General features: G+C 48.0%; 1 protein-coding gene across 1 annotated transcript; it reads right to left on the bottom strand.

The window, feature by feature from the left end:
• SMARCB1 (SWI/SNF related, matrix associated, actin dependent regulator of chromatin, subfamily b, member 1) lies at nucleotides 1-11,137 on the bottom strand. The gene is made up of 10 exons (XM_066562462.1): nucleotides 10,979-11,137; nucleotides 9,279-9,390; nucleotides 8,613-8,642; nucleotides 8,002-8,131; nucleotides 7,276-7,413; nucleotides 6,473-6,600; nucleotides 5,819-5,985; nucleotides 5,196-5,386; nucleotides 1,279-1,410; nucleotides 1-368 (listed from the first exon to the last, which is right to left on the bottom strand). Exons 1-10 carry the CDS (start codon nucleotides 11,069-11,071, stop codon nucleotides 329-331), a joined length of 1,161 nt encoding a protein of 386 aa, XP_066418559.1. The 5' UTR covers nucleotides 11,072-11,137; the 3' UTR covers nucleotides 1-328.
• Between the last annotated feature and the right edge of the window lie 116 nt (nucleotides 11,138-11,253).

The following is an 11,253-nucleotide window of genomic DNA, read 5'->3' as shown; positions in this document are numbered from 1 at the left end:
TACGTTGTATGCATTCCTTTTATTTAAAAAGTTGTCCTAGGAGTGCACATTGCACCTATACAAAAGAATCTTTCCACTGTCCACACACAGGTATAGAAGGGCTCCAGCACCTGCCACAGGTCCCAGCTGGGTCACGCTGCTCGCTCAGCGCCCTTGGGATGTGGCACTGGGGTGGAGGGGGGCAGAAGTCAGCAGTACTGGGAACTCGTGGCAAGTGGAATGTGTGTCCCCTTCAGAGACAGAAAGACCCCTGCCAATTCTAGATCCATCTGGGGAGAGGAATAGGGATAAAGTCTGTAGGAAGAGCACCAGTGTCACAACAGGAGGGTTACCAGGCTGGAGCAGTATTGGCCAAACGTCTCATGCGCCTGAGGGAGAGAGAGAGGTACAGTAAGTGCATGTTACAGACATGGGAGTCTGACCAAAACCAGTGCTTCTGGGGAGGCTGCACAGCTTTGCAGACAGGTTTATTCCTGCACAGAACTCCCCAGTCACCTGAGAGTGCCTCTGGTGATAAGGCAAGGACACTATTTTCACTAACAGCTGCTAGGGCACTTTTTCTTAACTTGGATTGAACTGACTGCTACTGTAAACTCTTCAGTCAGCCCCAGCTGATACACAAAATGACTGTGCTACTGTTAATCAGCAGTTAAAAAAACATCCTGAGAAAGAGCTGAGACAGTATATTTACTGTTTCCACAATGTATCTTTTGGAGAGATACAAGCCATTCCTTCATATCTGCCAGGAAGAAGTTCATCAAGTAGGTGCAAGCTCTCAACTGCTTGTCAAGCATCCCTTTGCAGGTCTCTGGTGGGCAGAGCTTCTCCTGGAACCACACAGTGCTCCCCGTGCTGGCAAACAGGTGGGCATCACTCAGGCTAGAGCTGGGAGCTTGCCCATTGCAACATCAAACTGAACTTTACACTACATAAAAGGAAGCTTTGTGGCAGGATTCTCGGGAACATGACAGTGCATGAAATTCCAGTATGTTTGATTCATGCCTTCCTATACAAACAATTCCCCTGGACAAGCAAAGAGCCCAAGAAAAAAATGGGTTAAAAAAAGGGAAACTTTCTGCAAGCAGGAGATGGTAGAGCAGACATTTCAATGTTTGTGGAGGAAGGTGGTGACAGCTGAATGCCCTGAAGCTAAAGCTTCTGTTGTGAGCAAGGCTAACATCCTGCCAGTTAGCTCTCAGTAGGGAAAGACAAACATCAAAGCTTGGAGCTCCTGTCCAAGGGACAGGCCAAGGGAAGTGTCCAAAGCAGTGGCAGTACCTTGTGTTTCTGTCCTGGTCTCTGATCTTCTTCTCCATCTCAGCATCTGTGAGGGTTTCCAGGAGAGGGCACCACTGGTCAGCGTCCCCCGTGTTGCGAATTGCGATCTCCACAGTGGGCAGAGGGTTCTCGCTGCAGGGCAGGGCACAGGGCAACAAAGCAACACCCATCAGTGGGCACAGAGCTCCCCCCTGGGTACCAGCCCAGGGACAAGCACAGGGACAGCACAGCATCACTGACAGTGTCTCAGGCTTCAGCATTCCTTCTTTGCTCTGCTTAGTACAGTCTGGTTCTCTGAAGTTCACCACAGGCTCCTGGTTACACCCTTGTGGAGCCTGAAGTTCCTGGGAAAGCAGCTACACCCATCTCCAGCCAGCACTGGAGAGGGATTTGTGCTGGACCTGCAATTCTTTCCCACACTGGCTGGCAGGGATGTGACAACCCCAAAAGGCACAGCTCCTCCCCGTCCATCAGTCCTGGGAGTGCTTCTCCCAGCACAGCCCAGGAGCTGGGACTGTTCCCAGGACTCCCTGTCCAGCCTGGCTGTGCTGCAGCTCTCACTTCCTAGCTGTGGTTTGCCTAGCACACCCCTGACAGCTCTTCCCTGGCAAAAATCTGCCTTTCTTGCAAGCCTGACACTGGAAAGAGCAGTCTTCTAGGACCTGCTGTGGCTAACAAGCAATGAAACACCAGGCTGTGCCCCAAATCACAAGATCTGTTCGTCAGAGATTCCTCTGCCCTGACCAGCTGTATTATCACATGCACAAAATATTTACTGCTTCACTAGCTGCTTTTCAGTAAAAGTCAACAGGAACTGACCAAGAGTAGCTTCCCAAATATTGACAGTGGAGCCGGAAGCCCAGCATAAATATAGAGGAGCCTTGGAATGTAAATGTTTGCTTTGAATTCTCAAAAGTGCCTCAGCCTGAGCTGCAGAAGTGTGTGTGTGAGAGGAGCCCTGGGACAGGTGTGCACACACATCCTGCCCCTTCCCCAGGGATGTGCACCCCTACACAGGATTTCAGCCCTCTCACTCCCTCAGGAAAGAACTCAAATGCTAATCATCATGGGAACACACAACATCTGCATCAAAGCTAATAATCTAAAATAACAAGTCTTCAAAGTAATTCTACCATGAAAAATTAATCCAGGCCTTTTGGTATCTGATCCAGGGAGGAAGCTTTAATCAAATCTACTTCCAGTACTGCTGCCATCCACTAAACAACACTTAAACCCAGGAATTTCATCTTAGTCCTAGAATGCCACACATTCCAGGCAAAATTAGATCTTAACTGGGGTTTTGTTAGTGATAGCATGATCTCTGCCTCACTATGCCTAACACTGAGCATTCATTGAATTAAACAGGGGATGGAAAGCTGGACTCATGCACAACCTAACTGCAAGGCAACTCAGATACCACATTTCTTTAGCAAAGAATCAGAGAGAAACTGAAAAATCCTTCCTCATCTCCCACCCTCTAGACTAAGACAGCTCCTCCTCCATTGTTTTTCCTGTTGAGGAGGAAAGTGCTGCTGCCAGGAATGGCTGAAAGGCACTGTCAGCTGCAGGGATCCCAGAAGAGCAGGGCACTGCCTTTGCTCAGGCTCCTGGCCTCAGGCAGTGTCAGGGGCACACCAGTGAAGCAGGGAGACATCATATTTTGGAAAGGTGACTCCTCAGGCACAAGGGTTGGTGTGTGGGAGAACCTGTGCCATCACTCAGGTCTCAAAGGCAACACTGTGAGGTGCTGTGTGCTGCCACCAGAAACACTCAGCACACAGGAGAGAACATCACAGCCCACACTGCCCCTGAAAATCCCACAGGCAGCAGCCACCTGTGTGCCTCCAGTCCTGCCCTGCCACTGCACTGCAGGCTCTCCTTGTTTTCCACAGAACAGCCCAGCTGAAAAAAGTGCCCTGGCTTTCATCAACTAAAAGACAGTTTCACCTCTCCCTTAGATGATTAAGAGGCATATGACTTCTCAAAATCCCCAATCCCTTGAGATATTAAAGTTCTTTTGATACATCTAAAGCAGACCCTTTCCTTACATCAATGGAATGATTTTGGAGCAACCACCACTCCTGTGGTTTGGAAATTCAGGAACTAACCAACCACAGAACCCAAATATTATTAATCACTGTGAGGTTTCAAAAGTACTCCTTTGCTAGAAGAAAAAAGGGAAGAGGAGGACATGTTTGTACTATGACAAAAATAAACGAGGTTTCAATTAGGTGGTTTTTTCTCTCTGAACAGCTCATGTCTATGTACTTTGTTCTGGTGGGGTTCCTTTTTTAGCTTTTTCTTCTCCCTCTTGCAATACTGCCACAGTGTGAAGAAGGCCTGAAATCTGCCTGTCTGAACTGCCCGTAAGAGGAAGCACCCTTTGGTACCATGGCCCAACATATGTATTTAGAGACAATGGTGTGAAGCTGGCATTAACACGAGCCTGGGCAGCACTGACTAAAACCTTACTTGCTGCAAGTTCCAGGGACTGAGCAGAAGCAAAGGGAGAAATGAACCCCAATCCCAAGAGCCAACACATACACAGATTACTTTCTTGGATATCTGCAGTACATGGAGAAGCAGAGGCAGGAGGGACAGACACTTCACAATGCAGACAATGCTGCAGCACAAAATGTGTCAGGTTCTCACCTACCACCCTGCAAGTTCCCATCACTTCTCAGGGATCCCCACCCCACTGCTCTGTTGCTGTTGTTGGATGTAGTCCCAAGCCAAAACTGCAAGTATCAGTCCAAGGCTGTGGAGGGAAAGGTAGAAGGCACCTCCCACCTTCCAAGGGACATCAGCAGGATGGACACACACTCTAACAATTTAATTCAGAGTTAAATTCACATGTGTTAAAGGGTCCCTTTCCATTTTCTAATATAAATCACTCTGGGAATCACTTTAGAACCAGGCAGCTGCTGTGAAAGACTGGCAGGATGAAAACTATACCTAGAGGAAGCAGAGTGAGACCAGTGCAAGAGCAACTAGGCTAGAGCAGATCAGGGTCTATTTCTCATAGAAAGCTGACCAGACAGGAACCCTTTGGATGCAGCAGGAAGAAGGAGCAGAGCTCATGGCAGCAGCCAGCTTCCCCACAGTCTCCAGCTCCTCTTTGCTTACTCCCACTGCAGCTACTCCCTGTCCTCTGCCTGAGGTAGGACAGGGCTGAGGACATTTCCCTGCGCTGCTTCCTTGAATTGACCCCTACAAAACTGATGTCAACAGTACCATTCCCTCCTCTGCAAATACAGCATCTGCTAAACTCTTAAACTTCCTTGATTGTCACCATGACCCGAGGTCACCAAACCTCAGAGTGTACATTAAAGGACTGTTAGACCTGCAGACTCAGCACTGTGCTGTGGATAACATCAGTGCAGGAACTCACCACAGAATGCTGCACAGCACAACTGGAAGCCATTTAGGAGACAAATTACAAGGCTGACTAATGAAACCTGACAAGGCTGCATTCCAGCTGTGAGAAGGGCCTGTGATCAACCCACCTCTGCCATCAGTCTGGGTAGAGAGGTACAGTTTTCATCAGTCCAAGTTCAAACAACCAAAGTTTGAAACAGTGGATGGCCCAAGTTAGGCAAAGCCAACAAAACAAAAAATGTGTCTGGGGCTCATCATGACCTCACATTAGAAGAGAGACTATCCCTGTTAATTAATTTTGTCAACAGAAGCTGACATTTCATCAATATTTAGTCCTGAAATATATTAGACCCATCAGGAAAAGACATTTAGGCACAACCACATAAAATTGTTAAGATGGACAGAATGGGTGCAAGCCATAAGGGCTAATTTCAAACAAAACCTTCCTAATCAGGTCAGCTGTTTTCAGATGCATTGACACAAATGCCCATGAAGTACAAAGACCCCCAGAGCCAGACAAGGAGGTGGCAGTCCAGTACCTGAAGGCATAGGTCTTCTGGTGCCAGCTCAGCTGTCCCCGGATGCTGTAGGCAATAGTTGTGACAAACTCCCCGCCCAGGCCAAGCTCTGAGCACAGCTTCAAGGCAAACTTCTCTGGTGAGTTCTCCTTCTCTGACATGTCCCACTCAAACTGGTCTACGAGGGAGATGTTTCCTACATGGATGTTCAGCTGGAGAGAAGGGAAGACACAGGTTATTTGTTTCCACTTTCACAAAGGTTTGTCTAAGGTGATTGAACTGATGAGGCAGAGGCTGAAGAGAACAGAGCAGTAACTCCTCCTAGTTCATCTGCAGAGTTCCTTAACTGAAGTCTTCATTTCAGTAGCATGAAGACAACTCAGCATTGCTCACCAAGTTCTTCCAAAGGAAGATGGCAATGCTTTAACTAAACTATTTCACCATCTCAGAGGCTGGGCACATGGATGTTTAATCATCTATCACCTTAGTTCTGTTCCCAATACAAAGGACAAAGGGGAATCTGGTTGGAGGACTGGAATGAAAAGCTCCCTTGCTCTGAGAGAAGCTTTTGTACTCTTAGTCCCCTATACCATAACTGGAAACCCAAATGGTTCAGCTCTCATTCTGCTGCCTTCCTGTGTTACCTTAATAATAACTCGTTGGTCTGACTGATCCTCCAGGATGCTGTCAGTCGGGTAGGACTCGATCTGCTGTCGGATGGCAGATGCAATAGCAGGGACAAAGGTCAGAGGATTCAAATCCAGGTCATCACAAAGAATCTCTGAGAACATTTCTGGGGTCATCAGTTTTTCTGTTACAGAACAAGAATGAACACTGTAAACTTCCTTAGAAATTAATGTCTGCCACTTACAGAAAACACAAAATCCCACAGGGGGAGGTGACAAAGGGAATCCCAAATGCATTACCTTTTAAAAGCAAAAGGGTGTTTTGTAGCAGACACACTGATACAGGGACTTCCAGCCTTCTTTACCTGCTCCATGGTATCCAGACAGTGTGGCCACAGAAGCCACAGCCATTAACCTCAGCTAACAGAGCACTCTCAGACTACTGAGCTGATGAACTGGCTCAGGAAAATCTGCCAGTTAAACTCTTCAGACTACATGTGTCCAGGAATGCCTGCAACCCATGGAAGTGGCAGAGCATTTGCTAAGAGATGCAAGCACTGAATACAGTCCAGAGTGGGAGAGCTTTAAAGCTTTGTCTGTATGGGGCAAGGGCATTTGGTGATGGACACAGCTTTATCTCTCCAGCCTCAGCAAACTCTCCTTGCTACGTACCATTCATGTTCCACGTAAACGCATCTCGGAGTTTCTGCCCATCAATTTCCATATCGAGCCTGATTGGAACCAGAACCTCTGGCTGGGATGCATTCTCATGGATCACTGCTGGGTCATGGTCATCAAAGCTAAAGTGGAGAGCAGCAACACAGTATATACAACGAGCACATGACACATCTGGCATCCATAGAGGGAAGGCAACATTTGTTGGAAGCAATCCCCACTCTCCAACTCCCTCATTGGTCTACAGACAGACTCCTCAAGGCAAGCTTACAGGGCTGTGGCAACTAATACCAGTTTATCACCTTTTATTACATCTATCATAACACACTCCTGCAAATAAAACAAGCAAGTTTTCTAGGATAAGATTTATCTTGGTTGCCTTAAGTTTTATAATGGAAAAAATGTTAGTCATGAGCTTCAGCAGCACTTTCCACAAAACAAACTAGATCAAAGTTACTGGTACATGTCAGTGAGAAGCAGCCTGTCCTTCACAAAGAGGGTCTGCAGGCTTCTCAAATGACAACTGCTCAGCAAATCAGCAGGAAATGGAAGGAACTCATCAGGAAAAGAATGAACCATTTTCCTGACAAAAGGAAAGTCTCCAGTCTGAGCCATGGATGGCTATTGTAACACAGAGCCTCAGGACACACAATTTAACTAAGAACATCCAAGTTAATGACCTGTAGGTCTTTTGTCAGCTGGGGATGAATCACAACATTCCATGAACTCATCAGTACTACCCTGGCAGCATGTCATCTTGGTAGCTATTCCCACTTTGCAGAAGCAGGAAGCTGTCTTACCACAGAGGGAATGTTCTCTTCTTATCCCTGCCCATGCGGTTCCTGTTGATGGTTGTTGAGCACGGCACAGCGTCCAGGTGATGAGAGCTGTTGGGCAGGGTTGGCACCCACTGGTTGTTCCTCTTTGCCTTCTGTTCTCTGAAGGAGAGTGGATGTTAACCTGCAGGCCCTCAGCACCACTGCTGCTGCTTAAGGAATGGTGTCATTTTTAACTTTAAGTGCTATTACGAGCTCCTGCTATTTTCTTCTGGGACCATCAACATTACTGTTCCACCAGGAATGTTTCACAGCAGCCTCTCAGAAGGCCATCCTCCAGCTCACAAATATCCATCAGATATGAATCCAGGTGCACCTTTATAAATACTAGATTCATATTTGGATTTTCTGTCTATACTTTACAAAAGGACTGCTGAGAAATGCAAGGTCTCCAAAAGGCAGTATGTGCAGAGAGCATTCTGTAAAACATCTGTTACAGATGGAATGCAGTAATTGCAAAAGAAGTTGTATCAACAAACACTTAGATTTTTCTTCCTGTTTTATGTGGGCAGTAACCCAATCCTTACACTCTGGAGATCCCCATTTGCCCAGCACTGCAAATACTGAATGCAGACTGGCAAACAAGCCCTGCACAACAGCCTGGGCTTGTGGAACTCCCCGTGCTTCCTGCCCCAGCTGACACCTTCCAGGCAGCTCTGTTCTGAGCCTGGCCTCACCAACACTGCTTACCTGAGGTAGGTAGGAGGTTCTGTGCTGATAGACACTGCCTTGTACTTCTCATCATTGCCATCCAAGATCTCTTCCACTTCAGAGGCCTTTAGCAGCGTCACGCTAGTGGCTAATGTTGTGTAGCCATGATCTATTACCAGGAAAGATGGCAATAATTAACAGGGAAAAGAGCTACAGAGCACTGTAGCATTAACAGGCTACATAGTGACAAACCCTGTCACTGCAGGAGGGACCAGCACAGAGATACAAGTGTCCTTTGGGCTTCATCTTCTTGTAGACATTTACAAGGCCCAGAAAACAATCAAGGCTCAGTGGACTTAAAGGTCAGAAATGGTGATGCAAGGATTGATAGAAAAGCTGTTAAAGACTTGGGAAAGGGGGAGAGAGCTCAGGACAGCTCTTGCTGAATGAGAGAGACCATCTGCATTGGAGAGTTCTGCTAATGTTCTGAGAGGAGAGTTAGCCATGGGGCTAGGAGGCACAATTAGGGCGACCACAGACAGAGATCAGAGGAAGAGGATTAGACATTAATATTATTGCAATAGCACCAAAGGTCACAGTGGACATCCTTCCTCTAGCACAGCTAAGAATAACACACAGATGAGACTTACATCTTCGGGGACTGTGAGACCGCTGGTTTTCTGTTGGGGGAAAAAAGAAAGCAAGAGGTCAGCAGGATATTTGGAGGAAAGAGACATAAGCCCAGAGTAAACCATTCTTTTTATTATGCTTTAGTCTACAGAACATACAAGGAGTCATATCACTAAGAAATTTAACTGCTTGCTATTAGTCCCCCAACAAAAACAGTACCAATATTCTCCCTGTAGCAGTCACATCAGTAGCAACACACCACAAATTCTGGCAGGCACAAACATCTAGTCCCTGCAAGAAGCAAAGTTAAGCAAAGATGCACATCTTCAATGGGGCATCCTTGCAACACTCCTGCCTATTTGATGAGAGAGTCAAAGACATCTCTCTTAGTCTACAAAAAATCTCTTCTGAAATATTGTATTGATTTGGAGATGTGGCTTTTGCTTTGTGATGAATGTAGCCATGATGGATGTTTCCATTTCAGAATATTTTTGATCAGGTGCTATTTGGTGCCAGGCTGAGCCAGGAGCCACCAGAGCCACCATTGCAGGGTGCTCCATCACTGGGGCAATCTCAAGTGATTCACACAGCCCTTAAGGTGCACAAGCTTCTGAAGCACCAGGAAGAGTTTTTCAACACAAAAATGGTCAATAAACATTACTGGGAATGTTTACTCATCTTCTCACCATGTGAAGAGGCCACAATCTTCTTCCTTTCTTCCACAGTGGCCAGGCGCCTCCAGAGCGAGGGGTACCTCTTGTACAGGGAGCCCCGAAACATGCGCAAGTAGTTCCCCACCTGCCAGGAGAGAGGTGCACATGTGGCCTTTATTCCATTTTGGAGAGTTTTAGCAGAAGCTAGAAGAAATTCAGCTCTTTTTAGTGATAAGAAGGACCTCTCAATTGGGTGTTTTTGTTGGGTTTCTGTGCTGTGTTTGGCATCAAATAGCACCGCGATTTTTCTGGCAATACAGAAGACAAAATTTTTATCAGCAGTTATTTCACTGGTGCTATCTTACTTCACTATATCCAAAAAAACTCCCATCCACTGATAATAGGAAATTTAATAGGAAAACACTCCATTCATTTGTATGTATTTTTGAACAACCTACCCCTTCTTTACTTCAGTTTCCAAATCAATGTGCAAGGCTCAGTTGGAGAATTAAACTAAACCAGATACCCAGCTCTCTGACACATTATTTTTATTTTGAACCTCCCCGTCATCTAGACATTATTTGACTACAGCAAGTGCCCAGAGACTTGTATTTTGTTTTAAACCCTTTGAACATTAAAAATGTGATTGCTGCCAATAGTCCTCTTTCAGATTTACTTACCATCTGTAAAGCAGTTCTCTTCCTCCTGCCATAAGATCCTCACCTGTGCTGAAAGCTACAGCAGGCCTTGCTGACCAACACAACCGTTTCTAGACTCTGAAATCAAACTTTTAGACTGCCAGGACACTGGAAGACTGTCACATAACAAGGTTTTTATTCCTTGTTTGAGAAGACTTTTTTTTTTTTATCTTAGATTTAGCTATATCTTTCACTCTACAGTGTTCATCAACAGACAGAAATTAATGGTAGATAAAAAAGGCAACCTTTTTCCTTCTCCATGTACCTGGTATGGCAATCTCACAGCTCACCTAAATGCAGGTACAGTTTGCTTTCAAACTCTACATTTCACATAAGCGAGGGGTGTTTGGTCCCCGCTCAACCTACAGAGCTGGCAGTTAAACCTAGCCAATAGTCCTTTTTCTGCATCAAGCTGGGGGCTGTAACATTTTTTCCTGATTTCAGCTGTTTCCCTGGTGCTAAAGGGCTAGCGTTTCTTGCTTGAATAAGGCTCTTTGTCAGGGAGGCTCAACGCCCTCCCAGCACGGGACAGCACAGTGCCAGCACAGACTCTGGGCTGCTGAAACTCTGCCCGCCGGTGTTTGCTGACCAGGCTGTGCACCAGGCAGAAGGAGCCGCACTGCCTGATTTTGGTGCTGTTCCTGAGCCTGAAGGCCCAGGTGTGCGATTCGTTGTCTCGCAGCATGCAAAATAATCCGAACCCCTAAACAAACGTGTACAGAAATTCTCGGTGATCGGGAGCGGGGCCTCAGGCTGCGATCAGGGAGGATCCACTCCCCACGTACCCGTGCGGATGCCGGGGCCGCCCTTATGGCAGCACTGGTCCCTCCCGTCCCCCAGCGCGGCCGAGGCCCTCGGGCAGCGCCCACCGGGGCACAGGGGACCCGCGGGGCCGGAGGGCCGCTGCCCCCACGCCAGGGTTCTCCTCCGCCCCTCGCCCGCCCTGAGCGCAGCCTCCCGCCATCCCCCGGCCCGGCCCAGCCCAGCCCCGCGTCCCCCGGCCCGGCCCGGGCCCGGCTCCCGCCCGGGCCGCACCTCGGAGCCGATCATGTAGAACTCGCCGTCCTCCTCCAGCTGGAACTTGACGGGCTTCTGCCCGAAGGTCTTGCTCAGCGCCATCATCATCATCGCGGCGGCGGGCGGGGGCGGCGGCGCCCGGAGAGCGGAGCGCGGCCCGGCGGCGGCGGCGGCGGCGGGCGGAGCGCGGCCTAGTGCGGGCCCGCTGCGCGCATGCGGCGGGCGGGGCGAAGGAGGCACGGCCGGCACGGCAGGATGTAGAAAAAAGGCGGATTTTATTGTGGCGGGGCGGA

Source organism: Molothrus aeneus, chromosome 18 (assembly GCF_037042795.1).
Source record: "Molothrus aeneus isolate 106 chromosome 18, BPBGC_Maene_1.0, whole genome shotgun sequence".
Taxonomy (NCBI): domain Eukaryota; kingdom Metazoa; phylum Chordata; class Aves; order Passeriformes; family Icteridae; genus Molothrus; species Molothrus aeneus.
Note: the sequence above shows the minus strand (reverse complement) of the source record. Positions and strands in the feature narration are given on the sequence as shown.